At 35.8% G+C, this 26204-nt stretch overlaps 1 protein-coding gene across 5 annotated transcripts in view; it reads left to right on the top strand.

Annotated features, from left to right (window-relative positions):
• TTC7B (tetratricopeptide repeat domain 7B) overlaps positions 1–26204 on the top strand; it is a 152596-nt gene that overhangs the window by 95961 nt on the left and 30431 nt on the right. For 3 of the 5 annotated variants that reach the window (XM_050897117.1, XM_050897119.1, XM_050897122.1), the window contains 3 exons: positions 5145–5261; positions 9470–9567; positions 20590–20730. In XM_050897117.1, coding sequence (XP_050753074.1) covers positions 5145–5261; positions 9470–9567; positions 20590–20730 — 356 coding nt within the window. Of the gene's footprint in view, positions 1–5144; positions 5262–9469; positions 9568–12870; positions 13036–14841; positions 14893–20589; positions 20731–26204 lie in introns of all 5 variants that reach the window. The other 2 variants (XM_050897116.1, XM_050897118.1) reach the window with 2 other exon arrangements.

Here is a 26204-nt window from a genome sequence, read left to right as displayed (position 1 = left end):
CTTTTCCACAATTTCATTTATAATCTTGAGACCTAATTTCCACCTTTGATGTTTTAATAGTCTGTATGGCCTTTATATATATTCGGGTTTGTGGAAACATTATGCTCTAGATAAATTGTTCTTTTCCCTTCATGGTGCTTGTCTCATCTGTATTAATAGATAGAATTTGTACCTCTTCTTGGCTTTTTTTTTGCTAGACTGACTAAATGAAGTATTTTTCATGCTCTGCAATCTCCAGTCAGCTGATCACCCTCACAGCCTTTCTCTGCAGCTGCTCCAATTTGAAATTTCTTGTGTGTGTGTTTTTAACTGTTATAATGAGAATTATGTATAACATTCCAGATGTGGTCTCACTGGGGTATTGTACAATGGCACTCTCTCTTTCTCTTTCTGCCCAACGGGTATGTTCCAGAATTGCATCTGCCCTCTTCACAGCTGTCTCACCTTGATGAACCTGGCTGTTAGGCAGCTCTGGTTTAGAATAACTGTTACACAGTTTTTTGGTACAATCTCTTTATTAAACTTGAACTATAACCCATTTTTCCATTAACAGTGTTATCTAATACTCCTTTCATTTTTTGTATGCTATTTTTGTATAAATTTTTGCGTGTTATTAAGATTGTATGTATTCATCTGTGCCTTCCCTCTTGAAAAAACCATTGGCAATATAGTTGCTCTCCCCCAATCATTACAGAAGTAATATTTTCTTTAAAGTTTGTACTTTAGAAAGGACAATCTTATGTGTCACTGTTTCCATAAGTCTGAGAAATGGATTATTTTTGACTGCATTAACTTTAATAATTTTTAAGGTATTCCTATTCTCCATTTGTCATTGTTTTCATATGTGAGACAACATAGATAAGGATTATGGTGGAGGTTGAGGGTTCATTCCTGAATATCCTTAATCTTCATCCCGTTGTCCCTGTTTGGTACACACATTTTTTTTTCCTACTTAGGTACAAAAAAGCCTTTAAAGACTGTAACTTTTTTGTGTAGTAACCTGTTTAGGTATAGTTTAGCTTTACTTTTTACTATGTACCTAAGATGCCGCTTTCTGTGCTGATTTTTCTTTCTCTTCTCTCCCCTCTCTGTCCCCTGCTATTCTTGATAGGATCTCTGCATGTTTCTGGTGTCTTACTTGCACAATGTTATCAATGATTGGCTTGTCAAACATCAAGTTTTCCCCTTCAGCCTGAGATGTGGATCCTTGAGCGTTTTAGCATCTTTGTGTTAAATGCCAGGCTTCTGCTGTATCTCGGATGTCTTAGCTAACCTTCACTATCAAATTATTTGGGTGTATGCTGCTGAAATTCAAAGACCTAGTTATAAAGCTGTTTGGGATTTTTCATTCTTTATTTAAATAAAAATCCAGTAATATATGGATTAGGTTACGAGCAGCTGTTTTATAATGTCCTCATTAGTGAGAATAGTCTTGAAGTAGTGGAGTCATTTGCTGCTTCAGTAGCTATTTCATAAATTTATCAGCTATTAGTTCCAAGAATAACTAAGCCTTTCCACTTAAGAGTTTGATTTGTTCTCCATTTTGTGTCTGGGTAATTAGTCTCCTAAAATGATACAATTCACTTTATTTTTATCTAACGTTAAAGATCTGCATCCATATCAAACACTGATGCTGGAACAAATGCCCCTAATTTCTTTAACAGAACCTGTTTTACCTGCGTTCCTTCCCCAAAGGATTTGACCCAAAGAGATTTCTGTTCTTGTTATCTGTTTTATTTATTCCAGTTTGACACGTCACTGACACACGTTGTTCTATTCATTTCTATTTTGAATATTGTCTGTTCCTCAGTACTTGCATTCTTGGTCATGAGTGCTGTTCCACCATGCTGTGGTTACTCTGTCATGTTTTGTTCTGCACCGTGTGCCACTTATTTAAACCTCTGACTCTTACAAACAGACACAAGCAGATAATTCATGATACTCATAAAATGTACAGCTTGATTTTCATTATCCTATTTCTTGGTAGTTTTTATCCATCCTTCACCATTTTTAATAGGTTATTAAAAACAGATGTGAAAATGTCCCTGTAAAGTTTAAAATTCTCTGTGTCAGTAATGCAGGCTATATTCCAGAAGAGTTGTTTCCACAGATGCTTGAAGCTGACCTTTCAGAAAATCGCTTTTCAGATGATCTACCTCATGGTTTCTAAAACCTTCCTGATAATACTTGTCCCTGAGCTGCTTGTTTATCTTGTTATCAACTCATACCTCCAGCCATATTTGAGGGGAACTTTGAAGAATTAAGTTAATTTGGGAGACCTGTTTGTCCCATGATGTTCCCCCTGCCCATTGCCTCCTTCCTCTTTCTTCCCTTCCTTCCCCCATTTGTTAAGTAAATGTTTGGTTGGCAGATTTTCATTTTGTTATTAACATCCCATCTCAGTTTTCTGAAGTGTCTTAGTTATTTTGTGATTTATAGTCAAAATATTTCTTGGACCTAGGGAAACTGCTTTGTGTGGCTTTATAAATGCAATCTTTTCTATTCAAAAGATTATTTTTGGTTTAGTGTGGATAATCCCACACCAGTGTACTTCTCCCCCCCCGTCCCGTTAGATACAATTGCCTAGCCTTTCTTTATTAGAATTATGACTATTTTTCCATCATGCTTTGTTTATTGTTTGTATTTTGAGAAACGTGCAATCATCCAGTCCCCTTGATTGCCGTAATGCATAAGAAAGAGGGTTGATGTTGCATGTGCACCAAGTGCATCCAAAAGCATCAAACTCTGATGTGTTGCTTTAATTCTTACAAGTATATTTGTCTTCTGCTATCTTGCCCTTGAATCCTGCACTAGTAGTCCAGGTTCTTACATTTTTGTTGCACAGACTCCTGCTATTTTGTTCACGTGTTTAAGTAACTTCTTAATAATCAAATCCCTCTCCCTTTCTGTCTCCCGCTCAATTTTTCTTTTAGCTCTTGCATGCTGAATCTTAGTGATTTACTGGCCCTGTGCCTTCTCTCTGCTACAAAATTCCTGAAAATCTTAACTGCTTGAAGGCTGTTAATGTAAATTCAGTCTGTAAACTGTACATAATAAGGTATATATTATGATTATCTTCTTTCTAGAATGACTTGTAAATTCAGTGCTTCTGAATTTATTATGTTCCATAGCTTTTGTAAAGTGCTTTATGATCACAAATTTTAAAAAACTGAACTTCTATAGGCTCTTCAAACTGTAAAAAGTACTCTCTTCTTTTTACATACAGAGAAGCAGAAAAGGGATTGTATGAGGTAGATTCCTGTGATTTTGGGTTTGGGTTTTGATGCCTAGGTCTTGTTTGGGCGGGATGTGTGTGTGCGTGTGTTGATAGGGTAGAATAGACGTAGTAGTGTGAGGGGCGGAGGATGTTATTTGTCATTTTTCCTTCTCTCTTGAGTAAAATGATGGACAGACTTGGACATTTTTTCTTCCAGTGATATAGTCACAGTTAAATGAGTATCTAGAGAGGACTGCTCTGCCAAATGAAATATGACTTTAAATTATCTGTATAGTTCCCCGTATTCTCAAATCTGATTTACTGATAGGAAGAAAGCTAAACTAGTGTAACTGATTACTCCATTCTACCTTCCTACAAGACATCAGGTGAGACTCCATATGACCTTATTTACCTTGCTTATCCACAGGTGCTCATTCTCTTAAACTAACTCAGCAACCTGCTTTTGTTTCCTCCTCAGTTCCACCAACACACACATTGTATAATTAAGGTAGTATGATTCATTTTTAGATCTACACGCTGGGTAGTTTCTGCAAAGGATGTTCAGTGCAACACTAAAGCTTTAGCTGCTGTAACTTGCTGAGGCACTTGATGTCATTTCTTATTCTTGAGAAAACCCTCTGGCAGTTTGCAGTTACTGTTAGCAGCCTCGAAGTTTGTATTTGGGATAAGAAAGTTCGGAGCTTTCACACATGCCCACCCTCTACACCATTCTCAGTCTTCCCACACAAACCATATGACCAATCACATACATTTTTCACTTAGGATGATTAAGGTTGGACTGGAATAAAATGCCAAAGTACACCTGGGTTTAAAAACAGAAAGTAGGCTAACAGTTTTATATGCATACTATCCTCCTGCTTTGTGCTCTTTAATCTTGCAATTTACTAAAAATTGCTTTTAAATTGGTATTTTTCCAGTGTATTATCTGTTCCCAGATGCTGTGACTCCTATTAATGTGCATACCAATTGACTAGCTCCTTTATTGTCACATTGCACTTATATTCTTTAATTGTCTGGGAAGGTGTCTAAGTTAATTTCTGTGGAGAACCTTCTACTGATACATGGAATGTAAAAGGAGTATGCAGTCATCATCTTATGAGGCTATGCACTTTATTTGTCTTGCTGCCATTAGAAGCAACAACTTTGAAATCCGAATTAATTTATAGTGGCTTCCAGCAAACATTTGCTTCCATTATGAATAGTCTACTGCATATTTGACGAATGATGTGCTTTCTTCAGGTTGTCACTTGTAAATGTTCAAAATGTTCAAAATTCAAGGCAAACATCCATTTTAGTGCTGCTGATGGCAACATAATGTAGAGTGGAGCTACATTTTTTTGTTGACCTTACCAATGCTGACTACCTCCCATGAATCTATCTGGTCTAGAGGTATGTTTTTCAGTATAGCCTCTTGCATTTCCTATAATAGAAGTTGATGTTATAGGGAAGTAACTTGCATCAGGACTGAGTTGTTTTCTTTCGTGAGTTATATTAGATAACTATCATGTGAGCCAGTTAATGGAAAGTACTTTCCTTTCTCATAAAAGTAGTAAAGATTTTCTTTAGTGAAGATGTCTCTCTTCTCTTCAGTGTCTGAAGTACTGTTTTTAGTGGTCCTGCTAATTTCACTAAGCTGTATTGTCTTGCTTAACTTTTAAAAAAAAATTTAAAAATCCTGTCAACTGTTGTTTCTGTCCAGTTGAAAAGGCCATCTTGTAAAAAGCGCTGTTACTTCGATGATGTTAGATATTTGACTTTATTGTAATTACTTCATGAAACAATTATTTAAATTAACACTGTCTTTGAAGGTGTGTTTTCTCCAGTTTAGTGTGATGTTGGCTCTTTAAAAATGTTTTGCTTGAATTGGAATCTCTTTTCTTTCTCTTTTAATTTCCTTTTTCACTAGATTGCTGTTTACAAAAGTCAAATTGGAGTCCCTGTGCAGAGGCCCAGATGAAGCACTCCTTACCTGTAAACACATGCTCCAGATTTGGAAATCCTGCTACAATCTTACTAACCCAAGGTAAGATGCTGTAGAATTCTAGGCTGGTTGGTACCTTGCTCAGTAGCCTTTCAGGGCAATATCGGATCAGCAGTACTGCTTTTACTTGGTCTGGTATTTCATATGAACAAAGTAATACTCTGGGAATCTGGAGACTGAAGGGAAAGATACCAGTTGACGGATATGCAGAAAGTACCCAGAGTTCTGTGAAGTAAGGTACGCCAAAGCTAATAAACTCTGCAGTGATGAGGACTGATTACAGAGATTGGGTAACTCTGCCGTTGTTGTTGATGGGGCTCAATGTACTGGTATTGTCTTGATTTTTTTCCCCCATCTGGGTTATAGAGCCTTTTGTATTGGCTATTGGAGAGATTGCTGTAGTGGAAATTTAGTTCAGGGACTTTCACTAAATAAAATGAAGGAGGACTAGATGTTAATCAAGACTATAGAAACATCAGAGGTCGCATGGATAAATATGATGTGCTTGCAAAGTCAGCATGGCTTTTTTTTAAAGGGAGGTCTTGCTTATGAACCTATTTATGTTCTTCAAAGACATTAACAAGTATTTGGATAAGTTGATATAGTCCTATTTGGGTTTCCAAAATGCTTCTGTGAAGGTCCTTTGCCATATATATTTAGATAAGCTGTGAAATAAACGGGAAGGCCACTTTGCAGAAATCCATGCTGGTACTATTCAACACATTTATCAAGTACGTGGAGAAGAGGACAAGCAGAATTTCCTGCTATCTGATTGTTTGAAGGGTTGACAGTTTCTGGAGAAGAGATGCTGCAGCAGAAGAGCTTTGTACCAGGTGGCATCTGATACCTGTATAGCAGTATGATGAACATCATCTGTTCAGTTTTTGCTCTTACTTTGTTTGATCTCAGTTATGTAAACGCATGCATCTCTTTAAGAAGATTGAGGCTGTTGGCCTAATGGCCAAAGAGGGAAAATTTTTTCTCTCCTTAACGAGCTAGCAAGCAGTTCAGAGCAGGAAGGTTTGGAGGGTGTGGCAGAAAAAGCCTGGGAAGGGACCTGAGTCAGTCACAGCACATTGAGACTCTGATACTGCACTGTGGAGCAGGGAGCAGGACTCAGGGGTTATAGAAAGCAAGTATGTCAGCAACCAGAAAGGTTTGAGCTGAATTATTTTCAACTTGAAGTCACTGAACTAGCAGCAGGGACCTGGGAGAGAATTTATCTTCTAACTTAGTGGATGGTGGTTTATTTTAGTTGATTGGTTGTGTGGGGGGGGATTGGGGTTTAAGAGTTTATTGTCAGAATGCTGTGCTGTGCAGAATAGTTACAATTTCTATGTAAGCTTAATTTCAGTGAGGCTTTGCATGTACTCCAGCACAACTTTTCACCCTCCATCTCTGCTGTTACATCCTCTACACAGATCAGGGCTCTAATCATGGCTTGTCATTACTTTGTTGTTGTTGTTGTTGTGCTAAGAGCTACTGTGCCATGTTAAATACACGTTAAATAATGCTTCCTTCAGACATCAGCAGTGACTGTGAAAACTTGCTCTTGGCTGTGTCAGCTTCAAACAGCAATATTTGCTAACTCTTATATCACCGTTCTCCTTCAAGAACATCTAAGTAGAAAAATTAATGAGGGCTATTTTGCATCTGATGGTGTTTACTGTTTTTTTATCTTGACATTGCAAGCTTTTCTTGAAGTTCTGGTTTTTAGTAACAAATTAAAATCAAATTGGGAATGGAATGGACAGGAGCTGTGGATAAGTATCATGATGGAAGGAGATAGGTTTCCTGAATCACACTTTCAGAGTTATATGAAACAGTGAATATGGATACCAAGCTGTAACCTTTCTTTGGATGATCCGTGTGAAATTTAAGGGCTGAATACCTTCATATTGTATCATGGTGATCCAGATCTGTCTGACTGGGATAACAATTATCACTCAGACCTGAAATGTGACTGGGAAGTTCTATTCACCCAGCTGCACTCCAGACGTAATGAAGAATGATGATGCAGGATTGTTGTGAAAACTTAAATTTTCCAACCTCTGTAATTGTAACACACGCTTCATTTTGTTAAAAAGCACTGTTTGAAAATTATGTCTCCCACTGGAAATAATGGAAGCTTTTTTTTAATAGTTCTTTAAGTCAATAATAAAAGGTCTTTTAATCATTTGAAACCTTTTTAGAATGTTGTTTTTCAAAGATTTAAATATCCTTCATGCTTATTAGAAACATCTTTTTCTATTCTGATTTAGACTGAAAACTAATTTTGATGTATCGTTTTCCCAATGAGATAAGAACTTACTTTTTTGATAAGCTGTGTTTTATGTTAAATATTTCTTCTTGCAGTTATTCAGATTTTGTGGAGTAAACTTGAGTTCAGTGTCCTCAATAATCTTAATAATGAAAATAAATTATGTATAACTAGATATACCACATAAAGTAAGGGCTAAATGCAACACTGTGCCTTACCTTTGTTCAGCTGATTTAGAACAATTTTCTTTTGTCTTTAATTGGCATACAAACATTTTCCTCATGAGATGAATAATATGAATTTAAAACTTATTTTGTGGTGCAAGGCTTGGAAGTTTTAAATGTTTATCTTCAGCCTGCTGCTTGAAGTTCATTAGAAAATAGTTCAATTCTTTTCCAGTTCTTAGTTTGCATTAGGAAAACAGAACAAACCACAATGCCAGTGCTGTGCTTAGAAGATACTTATGCTAAGCCTGGCTCTCCTTGTCAGCAACATTTGGCATCTCATTGCTTGTGGATTGAGGAAATAATTAATACAACGGTTACCAGAAAATATGCACCAACTGATGTAACAACTATAGCTGATAGCGTGTGTCCCAGAAAGTTCCCTTCTGTTTCCTGTGGGTTTCTATAATGGCATCATTTTGTAAGGAAATCAGTCATGCAATAATGTTAGGGTAATGCAAAATTTTATTTATACCATTTTAGTAACAGCTGTACAGAGAGAGGAAGTTGTTTCAATGATTTTTGAAGTGTGCAACTATAAAAAGTGGCTGAAAGGCTTCTTGCCCTTCTCTCAGTTCAAATTTGGAAGGAGGGGATTTTAAAATTAAGGCAAATGGAAAGATGTACTGAATTCCAGTCTTGCAGTTTAGATTAAAGTCTCTCAGGCTTTACTTTAAGCTAGGAATTTTGTATCAGACAAAAGTTTGCACTCTGCTAGGTTGGGCTAACATCCCAATTACTTTAAAGCTTAATTATTTTTAAGTTTGTGGGGTGCTTTTTTTTAAAACGAGGTTTTTAAAAAAGTATTGATTGATAGTGAATAGTACCAGACTTACAATCCTAAAAATGAAATTACTGTGTTAACCATAGAATGTTAAAGAAGGAGTGCCCATATGTGCTTCCTCACACTTTTCTGTCAATGTGTCGCAATACTCGCCTCATCTTAAGGAGAAGGAGCACTTAGTTCTTCAGTCTCTGTTCTTCTGCTGAATCTTTAATAGTAGTTCTGGGAGCAGTTAAGTTTTCCAGGAAGTATATCAACAAGAAGCCTGAGGGACAGATACTGAGTTACAACTAAAGTAGAAATTAAGTGCATTTGTCCAGAGGAGCAATCAGTGAAAACCACTGCTACTGCTTAGGCTCCTGAGGTGTTGGAAGTGTTCCAAATGTTCCTGCTGCGCTATTAGGATCAAATTCAACATTAGGCAGTTAATACGTGTGTGTGTGTGTATTAAAAAAAAAAAAAACCAACAAAAACCCCCAAAACTCTAGAGATGAAAGTGATGCCTTTTTATGTGAAATGTAGTTATGGCATCTTTATAACATCTTTATCTAAAATTAGATACCCTAAGTTTAGTGTTTCTTTTCAGTCTGGGAAAAGTGTGGATTTTCAAACTTACATCTGCCATCTCAGCTTCCTGTGAGAGCTCTACCTCATATTATATAAAAATTTAAGGTACAAGAAATCCTTTCTGTAAAGCTGTTAGCTATGAATCAGATTAAAAGCCTGTATTCCCTTCGTGCTTGTATTAATTGTGAAAACAGAATTGCTGAAGTAAATATGGATTTAGTTTTGCTCAGCTTAGTTCTGTTTTAATGCAGCTGGCTTAATGCACTGTGAGTGGTTAGTGGTGCTTGGTACTAAATTTGTTCATAGCAAGAACTTTTATAGCAAGAACCTTTGTGGGAGGAGGGCAGCATGCAACTTGTATCTCAGTATATAATTTTATATTTTAATAGCTTACAATTTCTATACTTCGTTACAGTGATTCCGGACGTGGGAGCAGTCTGTTAGACAGAGCTATTGCTGATAGACGACAGCTTAATACAATTACATTACCAGATTTCAGTGATCCTGAAACAGGTAAGAACTGCGTTTGAACAATAAAAGAGGTAAAATGATCTGGCCATAGCTAGATTTTGCATTAGTTTTTTTATTTTATTTTGCAAAATGAAATCATATTTTCATTGTTGTCATATAAGTGGAAATAGATATTGTACAGTATAAGATTTTTTCTTTTTTATTTATGAAGTACTTGTTGACTGTGTTCTCTGTAAATTAAAATATCTACAGTATGGATCTTGCTGAACGTAGTGGTATTTTCTTATGCAAGGGCTAAAAATTAGTATGCTGAACTAGCTTATTTGCCAAAGTCTTATGCTTTTCTGTCCATTCAGTATTTGCACGTAGTTTCTTTTTAAAAGGTAAATCAGAAAAAATTCAGAAAACTTTTAATAAGACATCGTTGCTAATTAAATTCATTAAAATCTCTAATATATATTAAAATATAATTACATGGGTTGGCTTACTGTAGACATAGCTTTGACATTATAAGCAAAATTTATTTCTTATAAATCATATATACTGTGATATTTTGATATACATATCAAAAATTGTGGTGCACAGGTGCACTACATAAAAGCTAAGATGGTTACATGTCAGTAAATATTTACAATATGTAATTTGCCTATTTTAATATATTCAGTTATCCCAATGTAAATTGATATGCCTTAAAAGTCATGTAACCAAAAAGCAGGTGAGCCATGCATTCTGTGAAAATTGCAGAAGGAATTACCATGATGATGCTAGTTCCAAAAACCTTTACAGTATGTTACTTGCATTCTAAATATTGAGAGTTTTCTGTTTCCTGAGTTTTATCTCAAAACCGTAGCATGCTTTTTCTGGCACCTTTCAGATGTGAATTTCTGCTTAATCACACTTTGACACAAACAGCTTATGGGAAAGTTTGCCAGCCTGTGAATTAGAATACACTGACCCATAAATTAAGATACATTGAAACGTGTAATGTATCTCTTTGTTTAATATCAGAATTGTGCAGTAGAAAAAGTTAAAGTTGGATTGAATGTTCACTCAATTCTGAAATAATGTAAGTAAATAGAAAGTGTTCTGTGCTTGCTATAGTGGCAAACAGTTTTGATTACAAAGATCAGGTCACCTGATTTCAAAGAGCTGCGATATGATATGGTCTGAAGTATGGCATAATTTAGCTTGCTGCCCCTAACGTGGAATTTTCTGTCATCTTGTATTCGTATAATTATGCTTGTTGGGGGGGGGGGGTCGTAGGAGGTTTTTTTTGTGGTTAGTTGTGGGGTTTTGTTTGTTTTTCCCCCATGGGGACACAAAGCTCTTGATCTACACCTCCGGGGTGTCCTATTTTATATCTGCTGCACTTGAGAGCATAATGAATTGGTGCTTTTTAAAGACTGCATATTCCTCAATGCTTTTAAGTAAAGATGAACCCTCATCCAAAACAGTGAGCTTTTCAAGAAGCTTGCCCCAGATTCAAAACCTGCTGCCAATATCTTGATTGAAAAACAGGATCTATATATACGTTCTGATTTTTCTAGAAGTTCCACTTTGTCTTTTTTCCTGAATCTCAGCTGTATTGTTAGAGCTTATCTCTACTGTCAAGGAGGACAAAATGGGAAATTAAAAATGCGGGGTCCCTTTTTGATTATTTTTCTTATAAAAGGTAATTGTGGAGGATGGGTTGGGGGGGTCTCTTTTTTCTCTGTTTTTGGTGGGCTTGTTTTTTGTTTGGGTTTTTTTGGTAATTGTTAATTTTAGCAGAAAAACCCTTGTTGCAATACCAATACTGAAATTCTGGTAAGGACTAGAGCTTTGTTATCTACTGTATCTATACAGTAGTATACATATAAAAGCTCCATATCCAAGTTTTGTCCAAAATTCTTTATCCAGAAGATTATATAAAAATTTTGCAGAAATTAAAAGGTTATGGTACTATAAGAATAAAAGAAGTCAAGCTTGTCATAGTGTTTGAGTGAGAAAACTTTAAGCAGACTATCAAAAAAACATTGTTCACAAAAGGTGAATGATAGAAACAATAGATGGTCGAGATGTTAGACCTTTATAGGCTGAAAGAGCTCATGTGCAAATTCTGTGGATCCCCAGTGTTTAAAAATGCAGAAGGAATTTGACATTTAAATAAACAAACAAATGTTAAAATAGAGGTATGCAGGAAAGGTATTGTGGAAAATCCTCTTAGGACAGAAATGTTTGCTCCCCTCCTCTTTATACAGTATAATGCTACCATGTGTATGCATTTATATGTGTATATACACGTGAACATTTGGAAATTTTCCCCTTCCTAACTTTGCTTGCCACCTATGATGACGATCCCCTTTGCCTGTCTAGTCTGAGTTCGGCCAATCTGAGTACCAAGAAATGAGAGCTAAAATTCAAATCTGAAGTCTTATGTACTTGCAATTTGAATTTTGAAGTCCTTTAAAAAAAAATACATCTAGCTGTAATGGGTGTAAAACATTCTTTTTCTTAGATGTATCAATTAAGCAGAAGTTGAAATCTGAAAAAAACCCAACGGTCTTAAAAAACAGTTTTATATAGAGCTCTTACCGATCCCATACTCAGAAATTATTAAATTATTCCAGTTTAAATTTGTGTAACCTTTGAAGTATCAAAAGAGTGTGTTGTGGATTTCTTACAAGGCTAGACTGTTAATTCTAATGCTCTCATCAATAACTGTGGCAAATCTACTTTAAGTTTGCCTTCTATTTCAGCTAGTTTACCATGAGTGGCATGCACCCATATTTGTATATATTGATGAAGGAAATAAATATGGAGGGAAAAAAAAAGGTTTGATGAATCAATCACTGAAGTAAAATCTCACAGGAAGGCAGGCACATTTCATATCCAAAGATAGATATGCATATGCAAATCACTTGAGACTCAGTTGGCTATTTTGGTTAAGGTAAGTTGCACTCAATCTTTTTAAAAACAGATTATTCAATTTTTTGTGTATTGGTTGCAGTCCACTGAACTTATCATAGGAAGAAACAATAGTAGCTGAGTTTTAAACTTTGGTCTTTATTTCCCCTTAAATGTATTTTACAAATTTATGCATTAGAACATAGACAAAAATCTTTAATTTGTTTTTTTTAAATCTAGTTTAGTATGGAAGGAGAGTACATATGAGTACAGGGTGTTTTTTTATGTTGCTTTCAGAAGAAGTGATATTTGTTTTATGTAGAAGCCATTTCCATCTCACTGAATGGTGAAATAAATGCTTTGCATTTTTTGGCATCCATGAGTCCATTAAACCCTGTTGGATCTTTTTTCTTTCCTGCCCCTCCACACCCTTATCATTCTCTTTGTTTCGCTTTTTAGCCTCTGATACTTCCTCATCTTCTCTCTCAAGAACAGAGTCTCCTCTCCAACTGTTTGTATCTTCTCATCTTCCTCATGCTCATCCTAAACCAGATACCTTTGTCTGGCCCCATGCAGCCTCTCCATACTGTGACCAAGTTCCTGAGCCCTGTACACCTTCTCGCTGTAAATTGGCTTTCTGTTCCTGATCGGCGTGTTAGTTTGTGCTGTATTTTTCTGATAATCTTCATAACTGATAAACGGTGTTTAAACAGTTTAAATTTCAACAGAGTGTCAGTGAAATCTGGCCTTTCAGATGCTCTTCATTAAATACTGAATGGGTTTTAAGAATTTTATCAGAATAGACTGTTTTATTGATCCCAAAAGAGGTAAAGTTACAGACATATTTAATACTCTGTTCTCATGACTGTTACAGAAAATGATCGGTGTTTGGTAAAAGAGGTTATTGGCCAAGGCTGCTTTGTAGCATGTACTGCTGTAAATTATTTCCATTGCTGGCATCTTTTGCCTAACAAGACTGTCCTTTCCACAGAATTTCCTTCTTACCTGTACAGTGTTTAATGACTTAATTTCAGAAAGCGTTCAGCTAATTGCATCCAAAACGTTCCCTGAAAATTCATATGAAGGGAAAAATTGCCTAAATATTTTTAGTGTGTGTTTCAGTGTGTATTTTCATATTGTAGGTAGGGCATATTGGAATGATTCAGAGGTATTAGAGCAGTGAAAATCAGCGTTATGCTATTTCAAGTCAAGAGCTGTTCTGTTCATTGAAGTGATGCCAGTTTAAACATGCTATAAGATCAATCCCCATGTTGTTTGAATACAAACTGTACAGTAATGGTGCCAGAGTAGTTCAGGTGACAGGGTGAAATCAACATAGTTTTCCAGCCATTTCTTTTTAACTCCTTTTCATTTCTGTTAAATTGTCCTTCATTCACAGCTTTATGCATAGTGCTGTTTTTGTCACTGCATTTACTATAATCCAGTCTTAAGAAGTTCATTTTTAACACCTAGCCTTTAACTGATATGTCAAAGATATTAATTCCTAACAAAATGTGGAAAATAAATCTTTGAGTATTAGCAAAATTCACTTGTTAAAATAGCTGATGTAAGACCGGAGTTTGGAAAACACTAGCTCATATGTAAGCCTGTAACTGGAAATTAAGGAAGGCACTTCATTTAGACTCCAGGAAATCTGTGTCCTACAGAATTTTAACTAGTTGAAGTCTGACTTTGTTCTTGTAGCATTTGAATAGCTGATTGCTGTTACAGGTTTGGGTGTCGTTGAGTTGAACTTGCTCAGACCTACTCTATGTGCATCCCAGTTAGCATTAAATTACTTGTTCTTTGCAGAGCTACAAGTTAATAAGAACCCACTCAAGAATGAAGGCAGACTGAAAGAATGCAGAAGCCCAAGCACGGATTCCATTATGTAAAGCCCAGGTTTTCCATTTCCAAGCTACTGTATCCTCAGGGAAAGGAGCTTCCACCATATGCATGAGAAGTAGCGGAACAATGAAAAAAAACAGATATTGGAGTCCTTTGTATAGTGTAAATAATTAATGAAAGTTAAAGCTCTATATCTTTGAGTAAGTAGAGGTTTGCCTAGATGCTTATAGCATGTTAGTATAGTTACCAGGGCTGAAAATCTCATGTTCTATATCTTGCTCAGTTCAATTTTTTTTCTAGTGAAAGAAGCAAAAGGCACTTTGTGTTATTGACTTGACTTCCAATTTCTGTTGGACAGGAACATGATTTCAGAGGTGTAGCAAAGACTCTATGAAAATATTTATTGTAAACAGTAATCTTCTTATTTAATTTTTTTATCTTTTGAAACCCTGTAAACTTGATTTACAGTTTGAAGATTATCAGAAAATCTCTGGCTTTCTTGGAGTTCTTGGTTTATTTATATATATTTTTTTTTTCTCCTTCTTACTTTGGATTTTAATTTGTGGTTTGATCTGTTCAAAGGCAATCCATCAGATGCTTACTTTCATGGTTTTTACTCCCTTTTTTCAGTTTGTAAGTAGTATTCACTGTGCAGTTCTATTAATTTCTTAAGGACTTAAATCACCTTTTCCTTTACCACAAAACATACATGTTTTGTCCATCAGTAGTGGAAGTTTGATAGTGCGTAAAGCAAGGCTGATGCTCTTTGCCCATTCAGTCACCCCAAGTGCTGTAATCTTATGAGATCTGAATGCACTCAACTAACACTTGCATTTAATAATTAAAGAGGCAGTATTCATTTCTAGAGGACTGCAAATAAAGATGTATTAGGAAGGTCTTGTATAACATAATGGCCAGCTGCCAGTATAGAGAAGATTTTATGCCACTGCTGTTCCTAAGGAGTACGTTGGTCCAGAATGCAACATTGCAACTGCTGTCATGAGTCATAATAAACTACTACTTTCTCTTGTGGTACAAATTTTACTCGTAGAATAAATCTCTTAAGAGTACACTTTAAAATAATGAAATGATGAAAACAAGCTAAATAAGAGAGCATGAAGAATATAGATCAATAAAAATAACTGCTGCTTTAACCAGGATGTGAAATGACATTCTTTTTCTCTGACCAGTTACATTATAAAGCTGTGTGTTTAGCTTTGAATAGTAAATTATGGGATTTTTTTTTTTTTCATTGATTACTGTACTTTTCCGTAGATTCTTATGAGGTAGTACAGGAGACCAATTTGGTGGAGGAGAGAAAAGTAAGAAGATACGTAAAACCATGTTTGACTGTGACTGAGCACGGAAAATCTTTTTCAAAGAGCTGAGAGGATGCTCTATGAATGATGCTGTCCATACCTGACAACTAATTTCTCCATGCATAACTTTGTACCAAAAGATAAGCTAGCTTTGTAATTTGTGACTGTGAAAGGTGTCTCCAACACTTAATGAATTTTATAGGAAAAAATGTTAATTTTGGCTAAACCTGCCAATCTATCTTATCAAATGCATCGCTTCAGTGATGTATTAGTCCTGCAGAAGGTACTGCCTCTTTGTATCATGCGATTGCTTTTTTTAGCACAGGGTTCTCTGTATGTCACACCACTAATGTTCTTACTGCCAGCTTTGTGTGCATGTAAAGTTGAAAGTCATGGGGTTTTTCCTCTTTTCTCCTGCATGAGCATTGCTGTTAAAGCATTTTTTTCTTTATGTAAATGTTGAAACATTGAAAACATGATGAATGTAAAACTGTTTAGTAACATTCTCTCTTGTGGTATAAAAAGAAATCCTGTTATAGTGTTTTTGTCAGTTGATATGAACATGTTTCATGAAGGACGACAGTCCATTCTACTCATTTTCAGAAGGAAAATTTGATGTACATGGCAAAGTGATTTTGTTTTTCTGCAAGCCTGCATGCCAACTAAGTGCTGATAGAGTCCATGTCTTAGCTCATGTCCATTAGGCTATGTTGTGAAGAATTTATTGGGAAATGACCAAGGAAAGAACTGAAGAAGTCATAACACGCTTATTTGCGTAGGGTGACTTCTAAATGGTATTTAAAAGACAGGTTTCGTGTAGACTCTGCTGTAATATTTATCTTAAGCCTGAAGAGAATAAATTGAACACTCTGTTGTTGACAGAAGTTGAACTGTAGGTGTGACTTGGAAAAGAAAGGTTTCTGTGAGGTGACTTAACTTCTTGGTTAAATTGTGTTTGTACAAGGCTGTTGGTAGGTTTTCTATTTGAAATTGAATTGAAACATTGACATAACCATGGTTGTTGCAGATACTATGTTAGTATGGTGAGTAGAAACTCTGTAAATTCTGTACAAATGTCATTATAGGAAACTTGAGAGGGAGGTTATACCTTCTTGGTTTAGAAACATTTTGTTATGATTAAGACCTTCTGTCACACTTTGCAGTGTGCAATGTGATTGTGATTCCAGATGTTAATCAATAAGTAATTTAAGTAGTGAATTCTAGATCTTGCAAAGAGAGTCCCTGTTTTGCACTTGGCCTTTTTAGTATAAACAAGCTTCAGAACACAACTAAACAAATGCAAGTGAGTAGTCAGGATCCCTTTTGGTGATATATTACTTTTCCAGACCTCATGTTTTTATATTTCAAAATAAACACTCTGCTGCTTGTGGTATTTTGAGGGAATTTTTTCTTGATTCTTAAGTGTCATGCTATAACAGCAGGTCTAGAAGTTGTCTGGGAAGAGCAAGGATATTTGTGTGCATGAAAGATACAGTAAAATTTTAAACCAGAAATTACTGCTACTCTATCTGAGCATTTGAAGGAAGCTACAACTGAGTGAATTGTTACACTGAAAGTGAGAATATGTTTGTGCTTGGCTGAGGGTGAGCAAAGAAAGAAAAACATAGATAAGGCTGGGAAGAGAGAGCAGAGCTTATGACAAAACCAACAGGGAGCCACCAAATAAGTAACTGGCTACGTAGGATCTGTGAGGCCTCAAGCAGTCTTTAAGATCCACTCTTTACCCTCAGTTTCTCACAAACCGCTATGTATCTTTACCAGTTGTAGTTGAAATTAATATACATTTTAGAATTGTAATGTGACTATAAAGATCTGAATTGGGGGACCCCTGGGTTAGAACAAGGAACAAATAGTTCAGATAAGTTAGTTCTAATAAGAAAAGGGTTGAATAAAATTTGGAGGGAGGTCGGAAAAAGCTTTTTAGTACACAGGATCTTTAAATGATCTTTAAATGATTTTTAGTTGTCTGCAAAATGAAAGCTTCCTAATCGTGTTTTAACAGAAGGAGCCAGAAATTAGTCAGATGACAGCTGATTGTGGCAATACTAAAGAAGCATTTAGGGGTTTATGGGTTAGAGCTATCAGCATGAGTGCCATCTACGTGAAAGATGCCTGATTGGGCAGTGTCAAAAGACTACTGTTATTGGGGGGGGGGGGGGGGGAAGAAAGAAAAAAAGGTAATAGCAAAGATGTAAAAGTGTGATAAAGGATACAGTAGCTGTGCTGATTAGATATGCAAGGCTGTACTAGAGGTCATCCCTCCTCCTTTGGAAACTGTATAGCCCAGTGCTTGATATCTCTCTTAATAGCCACTGCAAGGAGGGTTTTTAAAGAAACAAGGCCAAACAAAAAAGCCCAATTATCGATACTCTTGTGCTGTTTCACAACATCCTTAGGTTCTCTACATTTTAAATAAGACTGAAGCATGAAGGATTTCAAAGGCTGGGATTTCCAAACAGCCCTGCAGAAGATTACACCAAGTTTCTTTGTATGCTGCTTAACATTGATCTTCAAACTTAAACCCCAAGAATCCACTTATTTGGGATGTTGTTTAGAGGCAGGTTAAATTTAGTTGATTATGTTGAATAATCTGCAGTCTGAATTTCTAAAACAGTTACTTGGTCCACCTTGAATTTTAGATTGTTAATATTCATGATTAATTTAGAATATCTTTTTATATCAGCTGTTTTAATTTAGTGAAAGATAGGAGGTAACTATTTTCTAGTAGTTTGATTGAAGTAAGGACACTTGAAGCTATTACTTTGTGTGTGTGTGTGTGTGCGCGCATGTGTTCTTCAGAGAACTATTTGCTCCAATATGTTAAGGGATACCTTTTTCCTAAACAGGAAATATAAGCAATTCGAATAATAACACTTTGAAAAAAATTATCTAGAAAGGTTTTTTTTTTTTTAAAGTTTTTTTTTTTTCTGCCACTTAGAATGAAGTCCAGGATAGGAATTAATTACCATAGGAAGCACTCAGTATCCACTCTGTTTTAACTTTAATATAGGTGGCACTGCAACTTATAAGAATTTTATCACAGTATAGTTCTTTTTTATATAGAAATTGATGTACAGAAACTTTTAATAATATATTACCATATGTGCTTTATGGTTAGGTATTAGGGGCTTAGAATCTAACAGCACACTTTCTATATGAAATTACTTGTGGCCTGGCTAGCAGCCAGAGTCCTTGCTTTAAATAATGGAAAATATAGGCCCTTTTTAATACTAAATTGAATACTTGCTTTTCAGAAGGAAGGGATTAGATGATATCCTTTGTGTCAGTGAATTGCACCTTTACAAATTCTTCTGGAGAGATGAGGAGGCTTTTTCACTATTAGTCCCTGGAAGGCTAACAAGTGACAGGCTGCACTGACGTGCATTTACAGAAATGGATGTCAGACAAGGAAAGGATTACTGGTAACTAGTGCTTATTTATGGTAGCTTTGCTGGCATTTTTCTTGGACTACGCTCCACATGCTTCTTGCTTAGACTTGCTTTTTGTATTGCTTCAGAAGTTAAGCCTTAAAGATAAGACACACAAAAACTTCAGTGAATGTTCAACTCTGCAGGCTGGAGTTTGAGTTGTTTCATCAGCCAGCAAAGGAAAGCAAACTCCATGGCCAGATACTGTTTCAGATCTTCAGGGCAATTCCTTCTTCATAGTGACATATGAAATGCTAATTATGTCCTGTGCTGCTTTTCCCTTGTTTTCTGTCAGTTAAGGGAAACATGATGCACGCTTTCAGACAAACTTCCTCTTCCCACTGATCTGTGGCCTAGGAATTTCTTCTGCTTTTCTGGTTTGCTGATTTATGTTGTCATACTTAAGAATGTATGTTTTATGTGGCAAGTCCCTTCTTGTTAAAATTCTTAGAAAACCTGTGATATTGAGAGCGAAGGTTTCATTTATTTCTTAACTGCTAGTGGTGAGGATGAGCTTGTGGGGAGCAGTTCAACCTATACAGGATTCAATACTTTCTTTTGGTGTACCTGCCATTGTTGACCATTACAGATACGCTGATGGGCTTAGAAGGCTTCTCATCTGATCCAGTATGGAATATTTCACTTCCATTATTTATTAATCAGGCCTAGTCAGTCTGAGATTTTTGTAATTTGTAATTATAAAACAACTAGAGATACATTGAAGCTTAGATGACAAGAAGGAGTGTAGCTTAAAATATTCATGGTCTTGATTTAAAAAAAAAAAAAAATCATGACTAAATATGCTGTCAGTAATTGGCTATCCAAAGTACAGTTGCCATTAGATATTCTCTAATCATAGAAACTTTTTTAATTCCAGTACTTTGAAAAGGGTAGTATTTGCCAATGAGGTTCTAATCTTACTTGTAAATGCTTCGTTTTACGAGAATTATCCTTTACATAGTATGCTTTGGGAATGTTCTTTATGCAAGGGACTTTTTTGCCACAAGGCATTTAAACTCAGCCTTCTTGATTAGCTAAGGTTTACATTCAGTGCAGTTTAATTGTGTATTTGTGATGGCGTAGGTTGTGATCATCTTGTATATTTTAGTTCTCTTTTTTTGTACTGTTATTAGTCTTAAAATAGTCCTCTAATTGCACTCTGTGGAAAGACATAGCAATTACTAACATCAAAGTGCATGCAGCAACCTGAAGATTACAGTATACGATACCGTCACAAACCTTTTTTTGGATCGTACATTGCCAGAAAAGAGGTGTCAAGTTTAATAGAGAGTATTCATAGTGGCAACCCAAAAATGTGTCAGGTATAGTTACCAGCGTTCAGTGTGTTTTTTATATAGTCTCTCAGACCAGTCTAAAAGCTTTCATAACAAGGAAAGTTAACCTGACATTTCAAAAAACTTCTCCAAAATGGTACATGTAAATTAAATCTTGAGGAGTTTGGGGTAAGACCTCTTATGAAAAGAGTTACGATTAAATGTTTTATGCAACGTGTATGGCCTTCATTCTTTCTATGATGGTAATTTTTTTTATTACTTCTACAGGTTCAGTCCATGCCACATCAATAGCAGCTTCCAGAGTGGAGCAAGCACTGTCTGAGGTTGCTTCATCTCTGCAAAGCAGTGCCCCTAAACAAGGCCCCCTGCATCCTTGGATGACTCTGGCTCAAATATGGCTTCATGCAGGTACTGTGAAAGTAAAATTCTTTCTTGTTCTTTCCCGTCCCCTTTCTTGCTGGCCTAAGGACTTGCAAAAATCTGTTGGTTTCATTCAGAATCTGTTATCACTTATCAGATCAAACTTTTTCCAGGTGTGTGTGTGGCACTGAAGCAAGTCAAGAAATAAAAAGCATATTAGAGTTGCTCATGTGTAAGATCATTTATGTAAGATAAGGCAGTAGTTTTATAATGCAGTTGTTGTCAGTGGAGTTATATCTTCTGTAGAACAAAGGCAACACTCTTCCTTATCCATGAAGAATTTAGTTTCTGAAGTACCTTCGGTATCTTAGTATTTGGAAATTTAGATGCCCTGATTCCATTGGTTGGAAAAAGATGTTTGTAAGATTATTGAGTAGAGTTCCTGCAACTAGAAAAGCTTTGTCATTGAAAATAAATAACTCTGCATATGTGGAAAAAAAGGGAAGGAGTACTATTGAGCAACCTGTCCCTTGCAGCTGTGATAATGAGCTCTCATTCAGTTCTCTTCCTTCTAGCTTCATTTAATGTAAAAGACCCAGGATTGTTTTTCTAAATGTGGAGTCATCTTGAGTGGATTTAGTATTGTTGTGCTGCTTCAAGCCTCAAGCTATGTGCAATATTACAAGTGGCTGTTACATAAAATTTTAACCAGAAAATCATGATCCAGTGTATTTTTACAGAATTAAAAATGTATACCGTGCAATTGTTTTTATTGATACTTGCATCAGAAAGGTGTGATTTAGAAATCAGTCAGCAATTGTTCTGCTTTGGTCTGCTCTCAGACTTGAGCATTTTTCAGTGACATAATTATTTTTTTTCTTCATGTTTACATTCAACAAAACAGTGCTGTATTTCTTAGCGTTTTAATTTACCTGTTTTGCATTAACAGTTTTATTGTGTGAAAGTCATTACAGGGCAATGGCTCCCAGTTATTAATTAGCATTTTAGAGAAAAAGCCCAGAAGACTGGAAGGAAAGAGCAATGATAGTGAGTAATAATAGTGATGTCATTTGGGGGTGGAAGGGCTCCTCGAAAGCAATGCAGATTAGAACAAGGCAAGGTCTATGAGGGCATAGCGTAGTCACCTGCCCTGCATCATGGCATCATTGATTTTAACTATTTATAAACCATCACAGATGGCCATCTACAGTAACTCTTAGCATCTATAATGCTGATAATTTCTCAGCCTTCTGTGACACGTTATTCCACTGCTTATTTTCTGTTTTTTAATTTTTGTTGGTCATGTCCTGTTGCTGCTTATCCAGTCAATGCAAGTGACTGCTACTGTTTTGCCCACAAAGGAGGGATCTGGACACTCTTTGCTGATTCCTTTTTAGTTCACAACTTAGGTTTGCATATGTGTTGGTATGCAATCTGCTGCTGCAGTCTGCTGCACAGTCCACTTTCCACTCTTAAAAATATCTATGTCAGCAAGCGTGGTCTGTAGGCCATATTCCTGATTCCCAGCAGGAGGAAGCATGGGTGGGAAGTAGGAGAGAGCTGGGTTGGAGAATGAACTAAAGTGTTAAAGATGCAGGGGAAGGACACAACAAAGTATGAAGAGTGCTCTGACTCTCTGTGTATGGGGAGCAATGAAAGAAAAAAACAAGAGATGAAAGAGAGCTTCTGTCTGCCTTCAGAGAAGGTGCTGCAACCTGAAGTGTCCCTCCTCTCCACTTTGGAATGATCCTGTTCTTGGTACTTCTGCTGGCAATTTGTGCTGCATTTCAGAGTGTTTAGGTATCCTGCTGTTCAGCTATTTGTCCTGCTACAGTAAATGCCCTGAGCCTTGAGAAAGGCTCTTTACTGTAGGAACATTCAGAATAAAGTTTTCTCCCAGAAGCACAATACAAAGCAGATATTCTGGAAGGTATCTTCATCAGTATATATGGGTTACTTGCATAGAAAACAGCGATAAAATTACTTAACGCCTTACTGACAGCACATATTCTTTAAATAAAAGTGAAGATTTACCATTGGGAAGTTGCTTCCTTTTTGAGACTCATGCCACATTTAACTGTTTGACTCCCTGTATGGTTGTTTTACTTCTGAGTGGGGGGGCGGGGGGGAATCTTTAACAAGCTTTAAATCTTAAAATACAAAAATTGAGAATTATTCTTCCTGTTAGATTATAGGGACATGGAAAAGTTTCGTAAATAAGTTCTAATACATGCAAAACTTAGTGGAATATATTTACACAAACTAATATATATGATGTGAAAAAGAGAGAAAATGCTTGTTCTTATGGATATACAGTGTCCTTCCAGCTGTCATTAGTGTAAATGAGCATGGCATTCAGTCCAAAGAAGTTGATGTTGCACACAGTAACTGGCTTTTAATTTTTCATCTTGTGTTTATTAATGGACTGTTTCAGCCTTTCATTTCTGGGCATACAGTGTAAAGGTGGAAAATCAGGCTTATTTTAAACGTGAAACAAAATGACTTTTGCAATTAGTACATTCTCCAATAACTCACTATTAAAAACCAGACCTGTCCCTAAATGATCAATGGCTGTGATGGTCCTTTGAGAAATGCATCAAGACTGAACTCAATATTGCTATGCAGCTTGACTGAAAAATAGATTGATTTCTCAATAAAATGCAAGTGTAAGTGTTGGAAGGGTTTGAGCCGGAAGGCATTCTTGGCATTCTCTAGGTGGAGACATTGAGAAGAGAACATAGACTTGGCACCTGGTTTCTCTTCAAACTGCTGCTCCTCTCTGAGATTTTTCCTACAAAGTCTGCTGGCACTTGTCAGTTTTTCACAACTGATTTATTTGAATTTGCCATACTGGTTTTTAACATTTTTATTCAGTTTGAAGTCATTATCTCAGAATGAACAGCTCTCCTTCAGTTTCAGAAATTTCTTGAATGAACTTTCATGCTTAACACCTAGCCACAAGTTCAACTTCCTATTCATTCTTTCGTAGTTTTTCAAAAAGCCCGCTGTATATTCTGTTGGCGTGGCATAACTTCTGGTAGAGAAAAGGAGAAGTTATTTTTAAAATAACTCTATAATAACTTTAAGCATAAAGGAATTATTTTGTTTAAATTTCATACTTTTAGGAAGGTCTGTTAATAACTGACAAGTTTCTTTGCTGCAGTTAGTAAGCACAACAGCAAGATTTAGTATCTTACAGTAAAGTAAGACTAATTTATAAACAGTATTGCAGCCTCTTGGCTAGCATTAAAAGCCATTACTACCATACTTGTTTCCCCTCAAGGAACACAGAATTTCAACTGCAGTCTGTTAAATTAGCCAATCTCTGCTTATTTTTCCATCTAGAATTACTGTGGTAGCAGATAATCACCTACTTAAGTCATTTTTAGTTTCTGCATATTATTTGCTAATAATTATAGCTTTTACTTAGTACCTTTTACAGTCTAAGTTATATTTTTCCTAACTGTCTTTTCACCGAGCAACTTGGGAGTGTGTATTTAAAACTATGTTTCAAGTCTGATGATGCTGGAGAAGAGACAATAAAACCAGGAGAGCTCAAATGGTTGGCATTTAAATAATGTAGTGTATTTTATACTCACTGAAGTCTTGTTTCTCATGTAGTAATATTGACCATGTAGCTTTTAGAAAAGCACTCAAGAATGAAGTACCCAAAGCTGTTCCAAAATATTTTAGGGTTTTTTTGAAAAAAAAACCTCTCAGTACAGTTCACATTTTATGCTGTATGTCCAGCTCTCAAATTATGGCTACAACTTGCTCTTTGGATTCTACCAACAGTTAGTAAAAGTAATTAATTTCTCCCAAATTTAGATTTTTATTTCAAAATTTTATCTCTTCATTATCTTCCAGGTTTGCTATTCTTTAGTTATGCAGTATCATCTCTGACTAGGTGAGGTGGTTCTTTTAGGGTTAGGGAAAAAAAAGTGTTGCTGGATCTGCAATTTCATGTGTTAGTTCTTTATGTGGATGAGACATTTTTCCATCAAAAGCATTTCATTAGTTTCTAAAAATATACTGCATTAATCCGTACATCCACATGGACATACTATTTATGTTAGGTAGAATATATTCTGTGAAATCACTGAGTCAGTTGAGGAGCAAAATAATGCTCTTTTGATAAAAAGAAGTCTGTTCTCCCATCAATAGGATAAGGTCTTAGAGGACAAAAATAATTTACTCCAGCAACCCTATAAAAATCGATTAAAAAAATAGAAAATGAGTAGGACCGTCAAACTGTGCTTACTCACCAGCTGCTACTGAAAGTCCGATTTTTGTTAGTCATTGTTATAAATTGATTTTGATGAAAATAATTATGAATATTCATAGCAGGTATCACCTGTAAGTTAAGGTTTATACACTCTGCTGTACTGAAGTTGACTAGGGATACTATTAAGTCTGTTTGATGCAATTATCTCAGAAGAAAGCTCCTTTAAAGGCACTCAAACATCAGTCCCATTCAGAGATTTAGGCATAATTCCAAATCCACTACTGTAGTGTGAGATCCTGATCTGACAGCCTATAAACCAAGATGGGTGGCCTGTACTGTACAGTGAGAAGCATGTCTTGAACAGCGATAGATCACTTTGCTGTTTTGATGGAGCATTTTGATTTAAACCTTAATCTATGAGACTCTTGTACCATGTGATACAATAGAATGCAGTTATAGAATTACTTTGAGGTTCAATTTTTCTAGGGTCTATACCAATGTAAAAGAAATAGATAACCCAACCCAGAACCTTTAACATCTTTTTCTTGCATTTAGTACCTCTTTATTCCTCTCTTCTCCCACTCTTTTGGCAAGAGATTAAGATAATCCAGCAGGGTAGTGAAATAGCAGTGTTGAAGAGTGTCATAAGAGCTGTTGAAGGCAAATACTTCTTCTATTGTTAGTTGTTAATCACTTACTGAATGAACCCTTTTTTCCCCATAGTCAATCTGATTTAGACAAGTGTGTGTCAGGCTACTCAACTGCTTTCATGAGGATTGATTTATGTTAAATTAAATATAGCTTTTTTTTTTTTTTTAAGCTACAGAGTTAAATGTTCTTAGCTTCTGGAGGATATCTTAAATAAAATGCTTGGAAATATGGACAAATTTTGTCAAATCTGAATGCTGATTAAGCATTTCACATGTTCTCCTAACTTAACTAGGAAACTTTTCATATCAAATAACGTTATATTTCTTCTAAAATGCTCTGAAGTACGAAACTTAGAACCAGATGTGCCATTTATGTAGAAACTTAGAACCATAATGTGCCAGATTGGTAGCTGGAGCAATTGCTACTGCTTCTTAATGGCTGACATGTAAAATTCAGAAAACGCTGTATTTAGTTGTGTTCTCTTACCTACTGTAAGGATCTCTGTATGCTGTTTTGTGTTGGGTTTTCTGTTCTTAAATAGTACTGGAATACTGGCGTGCTCACATCTTAGAAATAAAACTCAAATGAAAAAAATCCCAGACTTCAGTTAAAAATAACAAACTATAAAGAGTTTGCTGATGTTTAA

Source organism: Gymnogyps californianus, chromosome 5 (genome assembly GCF_018139145.2).
Source record: "Gymnogyps californianus isolate 813 chromosome 5, ASM1813914v2, whole genome shotgun sequence".
NCBI classification, from domain to species: domain Eukaryota; kingdom Metazoa; phylum Chordata; class Aves; order Accipitriformes; family Cathartidae; genus Gymnogyps; species Gymnogyps californianus.
The sequence above is the reverse complement of the archived record's forward strand: the minus strand, read 5'-3'. Positions and strand labels throughout refer to the sequence as shown.